Below are 16,518 nucleotides of genomic sequence, written 5' to 3'. Positions count from 1 at the left end.
TGGATAAACCATTGTCATACTACGCAAAGCACAGGACATACAACAAGCCCAGACAGCCATATGAGATTTCTTCCTCAGTTTTCCTCACAGTTCTTTCAAAATGTTACATTTTTCTTTTGAGAATGGACACTGATCAAGTTATGGAACCATCACGAAAACAACTGCAAAAACTGTTTTCAGACATTCCTTTCAGAGAACTGGATACATAAATAGATGTCCAAAAATGGCAGTCTGGGACATGTTTGGAAATCTCCCTGTCTGTAAATTTTCTGATCTGAGTTGATGACCTCATGTCCAGAGAGTGATGTAATCAAGAGTTTCCCCCACTCTTGCCAGGATTCCCTGAAGAAAAACAAGACTACAAAAAATTTGAGGTGCCTCACCAAAYCAGATCAGTCCCTCACTCAGCTGGTTTCCTGGTTGGCATCTGGCTTCCCTCTTAATATAAATTTGACAACGGAATCATGAAACCTGTAAGAGGCTGATGCTGGTTAAAGCTGTGTTTGGTACAAAATTAAGCAATAATATTACTCTGACTGCTATTATGTGGGAGAAAAAAGTGCACCAATGTTGAATTACTAACCTCCCTACCACTGCCCTATGGCCTGGGGGAAACCCACTGTCTATGGACTGTGTGGTATTTTCAATACTTATGAGTTTCTTTTTGAGTGTAGTGGTTATGAAACTGACATTAGGTCCACTGTTGATACAACTGTTAAAAAACTGCTCAATGCAGGCAAAGTGAATCCTAAGTTGGGTTGTTTTCCTATCAAAAAGCATTTCTGCTTCTGTTATTCATGATTTCCCAGGCCAAGCATGAGTTATTTTGGATTTTATAAAGGCCTCCAATAAGCCTAGCCCTGAACATGCAGTAGAGGAAACGATAGCATGATCGTATCAATCTTCCAATTGTTCCTCCTAGAGAGTCTGAGAGATGCCGTGGGAAGGAAGATCAAGCTCACCCTGAAGAAGAGGTTGAAACTGGAGGTCAAAGGTGACAAACTGGAGAACCGAGTTCTGGTAAGACATCAGGCCTGCATTCTAGGCCCCCATTATAATTGGTTTCTCATTGTGCAGTTCTCTAAATGTAGCGTTAAATGTGTAGACACAACACAACCCTTCTATGTAGGAGAACATCAACTTGTCTTTCTGAGCACCCCAGTGTTTGTAATTTTCCTCATTCTCTCAAGGTTTACATGTTTCTCAGCAAAACCTTGTTCCTGTGCCTCATTCACATAACAGCAGGCCTGCAGTCGACTGTTTGACCATAGAACGTTTGAAACACAACCTCACCACTTTCTGTGGACTTGACAGACTGAGAAAGAATTTTGTCTGCGGCGTAATATTCTTGTTACTTTGTATGCAGAATATTGGATTTTGATGGTTAAATGTTACATTTTAAATGTTACAGGATGAACCTCCACAACTGTCAAATTTTTGTTAGCAACTTCAGAGCACTTTCAAAAGAGCGCCAAAATGTATTGTGTTTCAACTGGAATATCAGTTGCCTCCATCAAACCTAAGGAAGACCAGAGATGCTTCGGCCTCTTTCCAAACAAAATTCTTTATAAGGTGTTGCAAGCTGATCTRCTTTAACCCTAAGCCCTGGGCCGTGTTCATTAGGCATCGAATGGAAGAAAACAGACTAATACATTTTATTTGCYCCTTTCAAAATACCCAAGAACACTTACAGAATAAGAAACACTCGTTTTCATTTTCCGTTGTAAAACGTTTTCCATTGCATGCCCTTATGAACACAGCCCTGTATACAGACACTATTCAGTCTCACCTCATACTTAGCAACTTCATCATCCTTTAACCCTTTCCTCTAAGCCGTGGGCCAGCAAAGACATGAAAAGCATCAGACCCAACTTTCAAAATACATTTGAGCCCTTAGTCTCTGTATTATTGTGTAAGAGGAAGAACAATGGATAAAGTGGTGTGGGAGTAGGCCTACTATTGGATATGGGCCTATCTTGTTTCATGTAACTGCATGTCTCTAAACCCCCAGTGTGTGTTACTCAGCAGACAACGTATAAGTGTGGATTTAAAAAACTAAGTTTCTTGGACACTCTTGGCATGCTAATGTTTGCTGCACCACCCTCGAGTTAACAGACAAAAACAAGGTTCTGTTTTAATTGTAGAACATGTGCAGCTGACTAGCTTTGGGAGATACTCTGAAACGCCTATGTGTTTCTTAGTTCATAAAAAGGACAAATGTTGGCAACTGATTTTAAACGCATAGTATAATGAGGATATAACTGACTCGTTACTCTAAATACGCATCCTCAACTCATGAAACTCTATACCATTTTCACATTTGAAGGCATATCATTTTCTAGAAAGTTGTTCTTCCTTAGAGTTTAGTGTGAAATGGGCCCATTGTAGGTTCTGGGGGCCCATTGGACACGGTGTAGGCTCTGGGGGCCCATTGGACACGGTGTAGGCTCTGGGGGCCTATTGGACACGGTGTAGGCTCTGGGGGCTTATTTTCTTTGTAAAGTTCCACAATTTGGTGGCATGTATGTTCACTGTCTTGACTTGACACCACTTCCCCACAGGACACTGACTGAGCGCATCAGACACTGATTAACATAGCCCACCACATTGGCACATTCCTAGGCCTTGCTAGAATTGGGACTGTAAATTCTTCTGCCAAACTCAGTGGTCAACATTTGGTTGAGCTGTCTTTTATCTTTTAAGACACAATGGAAAAGTGGGTCTTACCTGTAAGAATTATTATGGGATTGTGAAATGTATGTGTGTGTCTGCATGATTAGTGTGTGTGTGTGAACATGCAATACCCCTCCCCCTCTTTTTACACCTGAGATACTTGAAAATAAAATACAAATCTGAAACAGGTTGTCCAGAGCAGAGAGGGGCGGGGTCTCRTGCTTCACCCAGCCATTGGCTCACTAAGCCACTATCAATGCTCATATTTGGCCTTGAGTGACTTCACTCCAAAAACCCACATACCACAGCTATCTGATCCACAGACAGTTCTCTCTTTCTCCTTTTGACTATAACTGTGTATTCACCTGTAGCAAGATACTTTTGCATGTCTCTAGAAATGAGTTAGCTACCACAGTGTGATTTCAATTGAGTTTGCTCCAGTGTTTTTAAGAATAAAGGGTTTAACACACAGAAACTATAGTAAAAACGAGACCATGTTCTTTACATATGTCCCAACTCCAGGTCTCTTTCACTTGGCTCTACAGTTGATATTTACATTTTTTCTAGACAATAACAGCTGCAAACCGCTGGTGGAAAGGCTTAGTACTGTAACTCTGTCCAGTTCTAGTTGTACAGTTGTTGACTTCCGTTACGTCTCTCTGATCTGTCTCGCTCTCTTACAGGCTTTGGCATCCCATCGGGTCTTTCTGCTTACTGCAAGGGTCCCCACCAAGGTAAGGAGAAGTGTGTGCGAGGTGAGACTGCATACATGCACATGTGAGACACTGAGTGTTTGAATGTGTGTTACTGTATATCCTGATCTTCCTATGTCTCAAATAGCTGCGTCCCACAGAAGCTTAAACATTAGTTTACTAGTGTACTGCATGGTGCTACATTTGTGCATAGTGCTACGGGAGTTAACATCAATATTACTCAAGCCCAATTAAGTTCTTGTGAAGTTGAAATCGCTGCAACTCCCTTTTTTATGTACTATGTAATGATGACAGACAGGGAATTCACTCCATTACGACACGTAGAGATTTGAGTGAGTGGGATGACTTCTGTCTGGATGAATTGAGGAAATTCAATTAGACTGACTGTCTTCCTCCCGCCCCCAGTCATCCCAGATGGTRCTCCTTGGGAATGTTTGGTTAGTCTATCTCCGAGCATGCTCCTGCTTGTTTTGGAGGAGCACTCCTGGAATTCCCTCTGGTACAGTTGCTGGCCCAAGGAGCAAGTCTCTGCAGATCTCTCCCCTATTTCTGTTTAACTTTTTTGACTCTCTCTCCCTTTTAAGGTTTTAGGTTTTTCAGAAAGCATTGACTGTTTTTCTTTCCCACAGGCTGTGTTCACAGCTGCATTGTGGGTAAACATATCAGATGTCATGGCATATGGTGGGACCTGCTCACTTGTGCCAGGCGGTAATGTACTGGTTAACGAATACCAGTAACTGCAACTTCTTCACTGCAATCTTTGGACTGTGCATTTCATGAATGTGGTGAATTACAAATACAGTGCCTTCAGAAAGTATTCACACCCCTTGACTTTTCCCACATTTTGTTGTGTGCAAAGTGGGATTTAAACAGTTTTTTGTCAATGATCTACACAAAATTCTCAGTAATGTGAAAGTGGATGAAAAATTCTAACATTTGTAAAGAATTTATGAAAAATAAAARACTATTTTGATTAGATAAGTATTCAAACCCCTGAGTCAATACATGTTAGAATCACCTTTGGCAGCAATTACAGCTGTGAGTCTTTCTGGGTAAGTCTCTAAGAGCTTTGTACAAAAATTCTTCAAGCTCTGTCAAGTTACTTGTTGATCATTACTAGACAGCCATTTTCAAGTCTTGCCGTAGATTTTCAAGCCGTTTAAATCCAAACTGTAACTAGGCCACTCGGGAACATTCCATGTAATCTTGGTAAGCAGTACTGTTTTTGACCTGCTGAAAGGTGAATTTGTCTCCCAGTGTCTGTTGGAAAGCAGACTCTTTGATTCCTCTTTGATTTTGCCTGTGCTTAGCTCTCTTCCATTTATTTTTATCATTAAAAAAATCCCTAGTCCTTGTCGATGACAAGCATACCCCATAACATGATGCAGCCACCACCATGTRTGAAAATATGAAGTGGTACTCAGTGAAGTGTTGGATTTGACTCAAACATAACACTTTGTATTCAGGACATAAAGTCAATTCTTTTGCCACATATTTATTTGTATTCTGTACGGTAGTGGTCACCAACCTTTTCTGAGTCAAGATCACTTTCTGATCAAAATGCAAGCCAAGATCTACCACTCAGATTTTTTTTTTGAGCATGACTTAAAAAGCGTAAGCCTATGCAACCTATTAAAAACAGTACTGTAGCAATGAGGTTTGTGCAGTGGGCTATAGGACCAATACATTATCACCGCATATTAGCTTTGCATGACATGCCGTGCCAATTCATTGTTGTTCAGGCCATTTAAAACATATATATTTAGGTGTAGGCTATGACCACACTGGTAATAGATCAGTTGTTGTATTACTTGCAAGACACAGCTGAGTGAATATGCATTTAAATAATTCGCTTTTTATTTTACTGGGCTACTGGCGCCTGCATCCGATGTTCAGTCTCAGCGGKGGGCGAGAGCAGCAGACTGAGGGCCTCTCAACGTCCCGTCGATCCCTTTCCCCCGCTGACCAAAAAGGGACACCGTCTTCCAGCTGATGGCGAAGCTCGAGTCGCCCCCYCTTTATTTCTGCCTCATGCACAAATTCATGTTGTTACTCTGATGAACAGCTTCAACTTTGCTGTAGCTTTCTTTTACGCCTGCTACGTTACTGCATACACAGTAATCTGAGCCATCCGATTGGCCAGCGGTAGGCTGATAGTGCACTTGATTTGCTCTCCGGGCCAAGCTGGAAAGACCATTCAGACACATGAAATGGTTAAAAATTGGAACACTTCTTCTATCTGGCGTGCAGGGCATATGAATCGGGTGCACCTACCGGCAGCAGCGCTAGATATGGGAACGCAAGGCTTTATCATTAGGTTTTTTACAGAAATGTTTTGCGATCAAGTAGAAATGTTTTGGAGACCACTGCTGTACAGACATCTTTCTTTTCACTATGTCAATTAGGTTAGTATTGTGGAGTAGCTACAATGTTGTGATCCATGCTCAGTTTTCTCCTATCACAGCTCTTAAACTAACTGTTTRTAAGTCATCATTAGCCTCATGGTGGAATCCCGGAGCAGTTTCCTTCCTCCCGGGCAACTGAGTTTGGAAGGTCGCCTGTATCTTTGAGACTGGGTGTATTGATACACCATCCAAAGTGTAATTAATAACTTCACCATAGTCTTTTTTTTTTTTTTCAATCTACCAATAGGTGCTCTTCTTTGAGGGATTGGAAAAGCTCCCTGGTCTTTGTGGTTGAATCTGTGTTTGAAATTCACTGCTTGACTGAGGGACCTTACAATCAACTGTATGTGTGGGGTACAGAGATTATGTAGTCATTCAACATTTTTGTAAAACACTATTATTGCACACCGTGACTCCATGCATCTTATGTGACTAGTTGAGCAAATGTTTACTCCTGAACTTATTTAGGCTTGCCATAACAAAAGGGTTGAGTACTTACTGACTCAATACTTTTCAGCTTTTCATTTTTAATTAATTTGTAACAATTTCTAAAAACATCATTCCACTTTAAAATGATGGGGTATTATTGTGTATGTAGGCCATTGACAAATCTAAATGTAATCAATTTTCAATTCAGGCAGTGTAACAACAAAATGTGGAAAAAATCAAGGGGTGTGAATACTTTCTGAAGCTACTGTACTTCAATTGCTAGTCATTAAAACCCATGCACTTAAAAAAAATAAAAGTTACACTATTTGCAGAGCCTTACAAGTATTCATGCTAATTCCTCTTTCGGGTTATTTTAGTCTTCTACTCATATCCTCTGGAAACCCTGAGGAGGTGAGTTTTGGTAACACTAGGCTACATGCTTATTACAAGTTATACATAAAGCATTATAGCTGCAGGCTAAAGTTTTAGCATTTAGTTTTCCTGTACCCTGGAAAGAAGTCATTGTATGATGGTGTTTGGATTATTATACGCTCTGTGTACGACAGAGGCTCAGTTGTTCCTGGGAGTAAATCTTGCCCTTGGAGTTTTGTGTGCCGAGCAAAGACATTGGAGGGATTTAACAGCTGGAGGGGGAGATTTTTCTTTCCTCCTTCAGCGTGGGCCTCTAGTGTCAGAAAGATAGCAGCTCTGGATTAGTTTGACTTCATCCACTCTCTCTCTCCCCTGTCATCCTGCCAGTTGTGTGTGTGTGTGGGTGGGTGGGGGGGTTAGTCTATCTACACTATATATACAAAAGTATGTGGACACATTCAAATGAGTGGATTTGGCTATTTCATCCACTCCCATTGCTGACGTGTATAAAATTGAGCACACAGCCATGCAATCTCCATAGACAAACACTGGCAGTAGAATAGTCTTACTGAAGTGCTCAGTGACTTTCAACTTGACACCGTCCTAGGATGAGTTCCTAACTGCCTCTGGAAGCAACGTCAGCACAAGAACTGTTCGTCGGGAGCTTCATGAAATGGGTTTCCAWGGCCGAGCAGCCACGCACAAGCCTAAGATCGCAATGCCAGGCGATGGCTCGAGTGGTGTAATGCTCGCTGCCATTGGACTCTGTAACAGTGGGAACGTGTTCTCTGGAGGGATGAATCATGCTTCACCATCTGGCAGTCCGACGGACGAATCTGGGTTTGGCCGATGCCAGGAGAATCTGCCCCAATGCATAGTGCCAACTGTAAAGTTTGGTGGAGGAGAAATAATGGTCTGGGGCTGTTTTTCATGGTTCGGAGTAGGCCACCTAGTTCCAGTGAAGGGAAATCTTAATGCTACAGCATAAAATACATTCTAGACGATTCTGTGCTTCCCACTTTGTAGCTTGGGGAACGCCCMTTCCTGTTTCAGCATGACAATGCCCCCGTGCACAAAGCCGAGGTACATACAGAAATGGTTTGTCGAGATCAGTGTAGAAGAACGTGACTGGCCTGCACAGAGCCCTGACCTCAAGGCCATCGAACCCCTTTGGGATGAATTTGAATACTGACTGTGAGCCAGGCCTAATCACCCGACATCAGTGCCCGACCTCAGTAATGCTCTTCTGGCTAAATGCTGCGGGGACTTGCTTCCATTGTTCCATCTAGTGGAAAGCCTTCCCAGAAGAGTGGAGTCTGTTATAGCAGCAGAGGGGGGACCAACTCCATATTAATGGCCATGACTTTGGAATGAGATGTCCACATACTTTTGGTCATGTTGTGTATCTCAGTGCCTGTTTATGTGTGTCTGTTTTTGTCTGTGTTGGCCTTTATAGCTGTGAAAGAGAAAGTGGACATATGTCCTTGTGTGCCTCACATGTTTTTTATTTTATCAATATGTTTTCCAACATTTTGATTCCATACCTTTTTAATTTTTAGAGTATAGTGAAATTTTTGTTGTGTGGTTTCAGATTGAACAGACCTTCAATTACCTAGATATAGAGGGGATCACTAGTAACAAGCCCACTCAGGTAAGATAGTCCTGGCTTTAAACATTAAACCTCTGTTGAAACCAAACATGTTACAGACAGTATCAGTTGACTGTGTTGCGCCCCCTACAGTTGTTGTTGGAGTATGACCGAGGCCAGCTGTCCCTGAAGCTTGGCTCTGTGGAGGATGTGGATGAGGTGGTGGCCCACATTGGGAGCTGTCTACACAGAATCTGTCCAGGCCTCTCCCCAGCGTAGGTCCCCTCTACTTTGTCACTCTCTTTTGTTACTTTCTTTATTGTCACTTCATTATTCTTTTACTCATACAAGCACTCACATTAGTGAGTCACTCATTCACTCGCTTGTGTGCTCATTCACTCGCTTGTGTGCTCATTCACTTCCTCAGTCAGACTGTCACCCACTCTCACTTTACTCATGTCCGACATGATAAAGTGACAGTGTGTGTTTTGTCCTCTGGGCTGACATGATAGTGACAGTTTGTGGTGTGTCCCCTGTACTGTGAAAGGAAGGCAATGAAGAAGTTGACCCTGAAGCCTCCTGAGAGGACGGCCGTCCTACAGTCTCTCTGGGAGGACCAGGCCACCACAGACCTAGGGCCATGTGGTAACGTTATATTATAGAACATATTTCACAAAAATCCCAACTATAACATAGTTGACTTTCTGTATTCACCTCCCTCATTCTCTCGTAGGTGGTTTCTCCCACATGTACTGGTGTCTCTGTGACCAGCTGGGTCTGCCATTCAGAGAGGAGGTGCAGTGGGTTAGTAGATTTGTCTCCTTCCGTTTCATTTAATATTGCTAATTGATCATAGTGTAACGGGGGCAGTTTATGGAGGTCCAGTAGCCTGAATATCCTGTTCATGTAGATAGGCATCTGTGATAAAGTTTCTAACATTGTCTTTCTTGAAATACATGTATGCTGACCTGGCTTTACATCCTMTGGGTTGTTTTAGCTATATCAGTGRAAATTTTGCCATTGTTTGAGTTATTCCCATCTTGGTCACGTCTCTCCATGTTGCCCAACAGGATGTGGACACAATCTATCAGACCCAGGACACCAGAGAACTGAACCTGCAGGATTTTGTACATCTTGATAACCGGTAACTTCACTTCCTTATTTCACTGCTGTCAAATGTACACATTGCGTGAACAACCGTGTCTTTTATACCATTCTGTTTTTGATAATCAATGCTATTTACTTCTCCTCCAGAGATTTGGTGGCCATCATTGTGGTCCTAGAGTATAACCAATGGTTCACCAAGCTCTCCACAAAGGACTACAAACTGGTACATTTCATTCTGAACTCTGCTGGTGACCATTTTCCATGTTCTGTTACACTTATGAAGGGAAAAKATCTTACAGTTCAACCGAAGTAAATAAATTGGAGAAACGAGCATCATGCCACTCTTGAAGAGAGGTGGAAGTTAAATTAATTGTGGTAACACTTTACATTAAGCCTGTAATGTAGGTATATGCATTATGATTAGTGCTGGGCGATTTAACTGAAYTTTCGGTTATTATAATTTTTTTTAACTAATTGACCAACGTCGGTTCAATTATTTGAATTCCATTTTGTTCTGGGTTTTTTGAAAAGTTTCTCTAGAGATAAATCAGATCAAGCCCGAACTGTGCGATGTAGAAGGGAGTTGTAGTTTTTAACAGGCCAATATTCTACATAGTTTGGCACAGAAAACGTCATAATTAACTACTCTGGTCTGTGAGGGGTTGTTTGGGGTTTCTTTTACGCCTGCTATGTTAGGTTAGTATGGGGTAGACATGGAGAAGAAACAGAAGAATAGAGAAATGGTTGCTTCAAAAGGGATCTCTACCGGAAAATACATGATCTCAGTGATTGATAGTTTGTATTCAGCAGTCATAGAAGTGGCAAAACTGCACATTTTGGAGTGGCCTTTTATTATCTCCAGCAGATGGTGCAACCTGTGTAATGATCATGCTGTTTAATCAGCTTCTTGATATGCCACACCTGTCAGGTGGATGGATTATCTTGGCAAAGGAGAAATGCTCACTAACAAGGATGTAAACAAATTTTGCACAAAATATGAAAGAACTCAGCTTTTGGTGCGTATTGAAAATGTTGTGAATCTTTTAATTTCAGCTCATGAAACATGTGACCAACACTTTACATGTTGCATTTTTTTTTTTTTCATTTTTGAAGAACTACTAAAATAGGGATTTTTGTCAGACAGCATAGAAATGAGATGACTTGTAATTAAATAAGTCATCAAATAAAACAAATGTAATATACACAACAAATTAAACATTTTATTAAAGTAAAGTGATAAATGATGGTTAATAAGTGATAAGCAATAATGGGCAGTCACTACCATCATGGGACTTTTATCAATTGTTTTATTCTGTGTTACAGCATTCAACCGACATAAAGCATACTGTAGTGCGTCTAATGTTTTTAAAAATGATTGAAATCGAAACCCCTAAATGTTTAATAATCATACCGAAATGACCTCAAACACTAATAGCTCAGCACTAATTTAGGATGCAGTTAAAATGCATTGTAAGACTTTCATTAAGTGCTTATTTTGTATTGAAACCATTCTTTATTATATAACTTCCACTATCCTCTGAGAGTGGCTAAACACGCGTTGTAAAGGGCACACTGTCCACAGCAGGAAGAGGACAGCTGTGTGTGTATAAAGGAGTGTGTGTTCTGGTGGTGGCAGGCAGAGAGGAGGCATGAGGATGAGATGTCAACAAGCGCTTATTAGTCAGGGATGGTGTGACCTGCTGCTGATACTTAGTCATAGGAGGTGTGTGTGTTTGTGTGTTTGCTCGCACAGTGTGTGTGTGTTTTGGTGAATGTGTCCTTGTGTGTGTTTGCGTTATTGTGTGTGTTTGCGTTATTGTGTGTGTTTGCGTTCTTGTGTGTGTTTATGCATTTAATTAAAGGTTTTACATTTTTGTACAGTAAGTTATGCATCTGTGTTTACACAAGCCTGAGCTTGCTGCTTTTCACACTAAAGTGTTTGCTTGCAGTCCACAGATGTGTGTGAACAAATTCTGCGAGTTGTGGCCCGCTCCAGTCGCTTAGAGGAGCTGGTTTTAGAGAATGCAGGTCTCAGAAGGTGAGCACTAAGCACTGGTAATAAGCTATACTGGCTTTATTTTATCCAACACACACACAGATGCTGGTGCAAACAAAACGCACACACACAGTTTCAGAATGAATCACGCTCTCGAACGCAGCCACCTTCCATGCATGCTGTTCAGTAGGAAGCTAAGGGAGCAAGCTCACACACTAGTTACACCCATGACTCACTATTATCAGAAATATACTTGATGTAGAAAATCCTGAGAACTTATGTAGCGCTGTGGGAAAAAGTATACCCAATTGAGCTTCAGCCCAGCCCAAACGAAAAAGGGGAATCAGGTGCTCGACTGAGGGGATTGAAAATCCCCAAAACACTCCTTTCCCCTGGATACTTCAACTGGTGACTATCCGGGAGAATAAAGAGCTCTCTGTTTCTGCGTCAATCTGATCCATTTATTGACTGGACAAACAAACAATAGGCTCTGATTAAGGCAATTCATGCCGACACTTAAGCATGTTTTTCTTTATTCTCCCAGATAGGCACCGTTGTCCTGGGGTGAGGAATGTTTTTGGATTATATAGAGCCTTGTCCTTTCTTGATATTTTCAGTGATTTCGCGCAGAAGCTAGCCAACGCTCTGACCTGCAACCCTGCCTCTGCACTTCACACCCTCAACRTCACAAACAACTCCCTGGAGGACAAGGGTACAACAAACTCCCCTAATTTCATTTTTTTAATGATATTCAGTGATATTCAATGATTTTAGATATATAGGATACTGCACAGATCTAGAATTCTATTTTCTAGTATTCTGTCCTACATTGGCATGGATCGTCTCAATGGCCAAACGTGTGTCTCAAAGCTTCAAGTTCATGAGAGGTTTAAGTCTGTTCATAAGTTTGTAATGCACTTTATTTTTTTCTAGGCGTATCTGCTCTCAGTGCACAGCTAGCCAAACTCCCAATGGGTCTCAAGCATTTGAACCTTTCAAAGACCTCCATATCGCAAAAGGGTATTGAAATTCATAACCAATTTCCTGGACAAATATCATGTGTTATGTCATTTCCTCTGAACTTCCTSTGTATGTGTTGTCAGGGGTTAACAGTCTTGCCCAGGGGCTGAGTGCCAACCCTGCTGTCCCCACTACCCTCACACACCTGGACCTCTGTGGGAACTCACTCCGAGGAGACGACCTCTCAGTGTGTACATCTCCTGGTAGAAGTTGCTAGGCACAGATCTAGGATCAGCTAACACGCCACTCTGAATCATAAGGGGAGGGAGTCCAGAACTGATCTTAGATCAGTGTTGTATTGGCAACATAATCAAAATCTTAAATGTTCTGTCCTGGCTTTCATATTTTTCACACAAGCCACAGAAATGGTGTGAAATAGATTTTGAAATATTTAAGTGAAAGACCTAGTCCTAATTCCCCCTTCATTGTACTCAGTATTTTATGTTGTTTTCTTCATCATTTCTCTGACTCTTTTCACAGAATCTGTACAATTTCCTGGGTCAACATAACAGTCTAGTAACTCTGGATCTGTCCAGCAGTGACTGCTGTCTGGACCAAGTGAGTGAACCCTCATCCAATCCTAAGAAGAATTCACACTGCTATAGCTAGGCAATGATTGGACTTTAACCCTTTTTATGGTCACATTACATAGCTATTCTAAACCGAATCTATAATTAAGTAGATTAGTTTAATTGTAATAATATGCAATTGGCCTCCCGAGTGGCGCAGTGGTCTAAGGCACTGTGTCGCAGTGCTAGAGGCGTCACTACAGACCTGGGTCTGATCCCAGGCTGTGTCGTAGCTGACTGCGACCGGGATACCCATGAGGCAGCGCACAATTGGCCCAGTGTCGTCCGGGTTAGTGGAGGGTTTGGCTGGCCGGGATGTCCTTGTCCCATGGCACTCTAGCGACTCCTTGTGGRGGGCCGGGTGCATGCATGCTGACTCTGTTTGCCAGTTGTACAGTTTTTCCTCTGACACATTGGTGCAACTGGCTTCCTGGTTAAGAGAGCAGTGTGTCAAGAAGCAGTGCGGTTTGGCAGGGTCGTGTTTCGTAAGATTCATGGCTCTTGACCTTCGCCTCTCCTGAGTCCGTACGGGAGTTGCCGCAATGGGTCAAGACTGTAACTACCAATTGGATATCACAAAAATCGGAGAGAAAAAGTACAACAACAAATTATAGTATGCAATGACAGTGAACATGTTATATTTGGATATCATGTGAGCACTGTTTATAAGTAGCGTGCTGTCTGTTTTTGATATCACTTATCAATTTAAAAAATCTTTTTTTTGCTTTTTATATAGTTATATTTATGGATGTTGTTATATTTGTTGCTATGCAAATGGCCAGTCCATTTCGTAAATTACAGTCTGTAGTTCCCTAGACTTTGAGCTTGGATAAAAGCTGTGATGTCACTTGACTAGTCCATGTTATTCAGATGCTCAACACCTGTCTTCCAGGTCTGCACTTCACTTCTACGAGGTTCTCTCAGGCACCTCTCAGTGCTCAACATGTCGAAGAGTGTTTTCTCTCACAGGTGAGCCATACATCAACAAAATGGCTTGCTTATGCTAAAATAAGTCTGTCACTCAATAGTTGCTGTTGTCTTCTATGTCCATGTGTCATACTGCTCAGTTTGTCAAAGTGAGAACTTCAGAACACATAACTCAAGTGTGTTGGCATTCTTTTTAACCCACAGGAGAAGTAAAGATGTCCCGCATTCCTTCAAGCAGTTCTTTGGCACTGCACTGGCGCTGAGCAGTGTCAACCTGTCTGGAACCAAGCTCCCCCTGGAGGCACTCAAGTGAGCTTGCAGTCTGCTCCATTTATGCCATTTGCTCCATTTAACTGTATTACACCAAGAATGAAAATATGATCTAGAAAATTGGAGAATATTCCTGGAGAAAATGTGCATGTCTATAAATAGTCAGTGATGTATCTTTTAGACAGGATGTCATAATTATTTGTCTTTTTACTTTTTTTAAATGTTATACATTTATTTTTGCTTCATTTTAAAATGAAAAAGTAAGTAGTATAGAAACATTACTAAAAGTTGCAGTGAACAAGAAAGCAATCTAATCACACCAATTATTTAATTCCTGCATATTTCAGTATGCGTTGATGATTTAACTGAATAGAAAAGAAATCGTTGAGTTTGAATTAGTTTCTTTCTCCTCAGAGCACTTTTACTAGGGCTTGGCTGCAATCCTAATCTCAGTGAAGTATCACTGGATCTCAGCAGCTCTGAGGTAAGAGGCTGAACTACTGCCTTGGCCCTGGCACAGTTACCTGAATCTCCTGAGGGAGAAATTAAAGGGGAAGTCTACTCTGAAATAAAATTCAAAAATAAAATGTTGTCTTGTCACCCCTTTTATTTGGGCTGATGCGCTGAATATTCTGATTTAAAATTACTTAACTTTATTTACTTSTGTACTCTGAATGACAATCAAATACAGCACCAAAATACACTTGCTATCCTTTCTCTTAATGTTTTGTTTGTTTTACTTCAGCTAAGATCTGGAGGCTCTCAGATTCTGGAGGGCTGCATAGCTGAGATTCCCAACATCTCCAGCCTGGACATCTCAGACAACGGTGAGGCCTGAGTAGACACTGTATGTACATTGATTGTGAACGTTGTGTACCTTGATTGTTTTACTTGATATTGTGTTAAATGTGATGCTCAGGTTTGGATTCAGACCTGACCACTCTCTTGGTGTGGCTGGCCAAAAATCGCTCCATCCGCCACCTCTCACTGGGCAAGAACTTCAATAACATTAAGTCCAAGTACGAGACTTACTTACATTGAAATTTGATATATTTTTTAATTAGCCTGTCACTTATTAATATCCTCCTGTTTGTAACGTRCTCTCTGTCTGGAATGTAACGAAGTGTGCATGTCTTCCCACAGAAATTTGTCTCAAGTCCTGGACAACCTGGTGCACATGATACAGGAGGAGGAATCGGTGAGTCGACTCTTATGGTGATGCTTAGCAATAACAGCTTAGCATAAAAATGTGTCTAAACCATTCATTACCATTGTTCAACTAACCTCTTTGTCACTTAGCCCCTGACGTCCCTCTCCCTGGCTGACTCCAAGCTGAAGGGAGATCTGTCCATCGTGCTGAACGCTCTGGGCAGCAACACCAGCCTGAGCCGGGTGGACATCAGTGGCAACGGCATGGGAGACATGGGGGCCAAGATGCTGGCCAAGGCCCTACAGATCAACACCAAGCTCCGGTAAGAGGCCAAGACTCAAGAAGAGGTCAACTGTGCCAAGTTCCAATACTGCATAATATGGATTCTACTATATTCTATTGTTCTGTACAGTCATCTCTTATGCATTTGTACAGGACAGTTATGTGGGACAAAAACAATGTCAGCCTACAAGGCCTCCAGGATGTGGCAGCTGCGTTAGAAAAGTATGTATCTGTGTGTGTGTCACGATTTATATTTATCTACACTCCTCTGCACATCTTCCCATGGATGTTTTGGTTAGGATATGTGAGTAGGCATACACTTAGTTACATATACAGTACTGTTACCCTCTCTATTTCTTTCAGGAACCACACCATTCGCTTCATGCCTATCCCCATCATCGATGCTGCCCAGGCCCTCAAGGCCAGCCCTGAGAAAACAGAGGACGCCCTACTAAAGGTTAATGTTCACATTTGTCTGCGTGGTGGATATTAACGGATGACAGATTGATGTCAATTGTCATTGATAAGAAGGCATCGATAGCAGTGTTGAATGCAAAAATGGTCACATTTCTATCTACATGAATTTTAAAACATTTTTAATTTGTTTATCAATCTCTACAAATCAATTCCCCTGCAGATGGAGCAGTATCTCCTAAGGAACCACGAGACTCGAAAATACCTCCAAGAGCAAGCTTACCGGCTCCAGCAAGGCATTGTCACGACAACGACACAACAGGTGACCCCTCTGTTTAAATGTTTGATATTTAACTTTGGTATTTTATTAGGATCCCCATCAGCTGTTGCAAAAGCAGCAGCTACTCTTCCTGTGGTCCACACAACATGAAACATAATACAGAGCATCAATAGACAAGAACAGCTCAAGGACAGAACTACATATTTTATTTAAAAAGGCATACGTAMCCTACATATCAATGCATACACACAAACTATCTAGGTCAAATAGGGGAGAGGCGTTGTGCCGCGAGGTGTTGCTTTATCTGTTTTTTGAAACCAGGT

At 41.6% G+C, this 16,518-nt stretch overlaps 1 protein-coding gene across 5 annotated transcripts in view; it reads left to right on the top strand.

The window, feature by feature from the left end:
* Positions 1-16,518, top strand: part of LOC111955125 (F-actin-uncapping protein LRRC16A) — a 28,912-nt gene that overhangs the window by 637 nt on the left and 11,757 nt on the right. For 4 of the 5 annotated variants that reach the window (XM_023975220.2, XM_023975218.2, XM_023975219.2 and 1 more), the window contains exons 2-24: positions 923-1,020; positions 3,357-3,407; positions 8,184-8,243; positions 8,334-8,455; positions 8,728-8,825; positions 8,914-8,984; positions 9,251-9,324; positions 9,435-9,510; positions 11,237-11,325; positions 11,901-11,995; positions 12,217-12,303; positions 12,387-12,490; positions 12,784-12,861; positions 13,765-13,841; positions 14,004-14,108; positions 14,484-14,553; positions 14,815-14,896; positions 14,989-15,088; positions 15,213-15,267; positions 15,369-15,541; positions 15,655-15,723; positions 15,865-15,958; positions 16,139-16,237. In XM_023975220.2, coding sequence (XP_023830988.1) covers positions 923-1,020; positions 3,357-3,407; positions 8,184-8,243; positions 8,334-8,455; positions 8,728-8,825; positions 8,914-8,984; positions 9,251-9,324; positions 9,435-9,510; positions 11,237-11,325; positions 11,901-11,995; positions 12,217-12,303; positions 12,387-12,490; positions 12,784-12,861; positions 13,765-13,841; positions 14,004-14,108; positions 14,484-14,553; positions 14,815-14,896; positions 14,989-15,088; positions 15,213-15,267; positions 15,369-15,541; positions 15,655-15,723; positions 15,865-15,958; positions 16,139-16,237 — 2,027 coding nt within the window. The other variant, XM_023975221.2, reaches the window with a different exon arrangement.

The sequence above is a fragment of the Salvelinus sp. IW2-2015 genome, linkage group LG30, assembly GCF_002910315.2.
Source record: "Salvelinus sp. IW2-2015 linkage group LG30, ASM291031v2, whole genome shotgun sequence".
In the NCBI taxonomy this organism is placed as follows: Eukaryota; Metazoa; Chordata; class Actinopteri; order Salmoniformes; family Salmonidae; genus Salvelinus; species Salvelinus sp. IW2-2015.
This window is presented reverse-complemented; position numbering and strand designations above follow the sequence as displayed.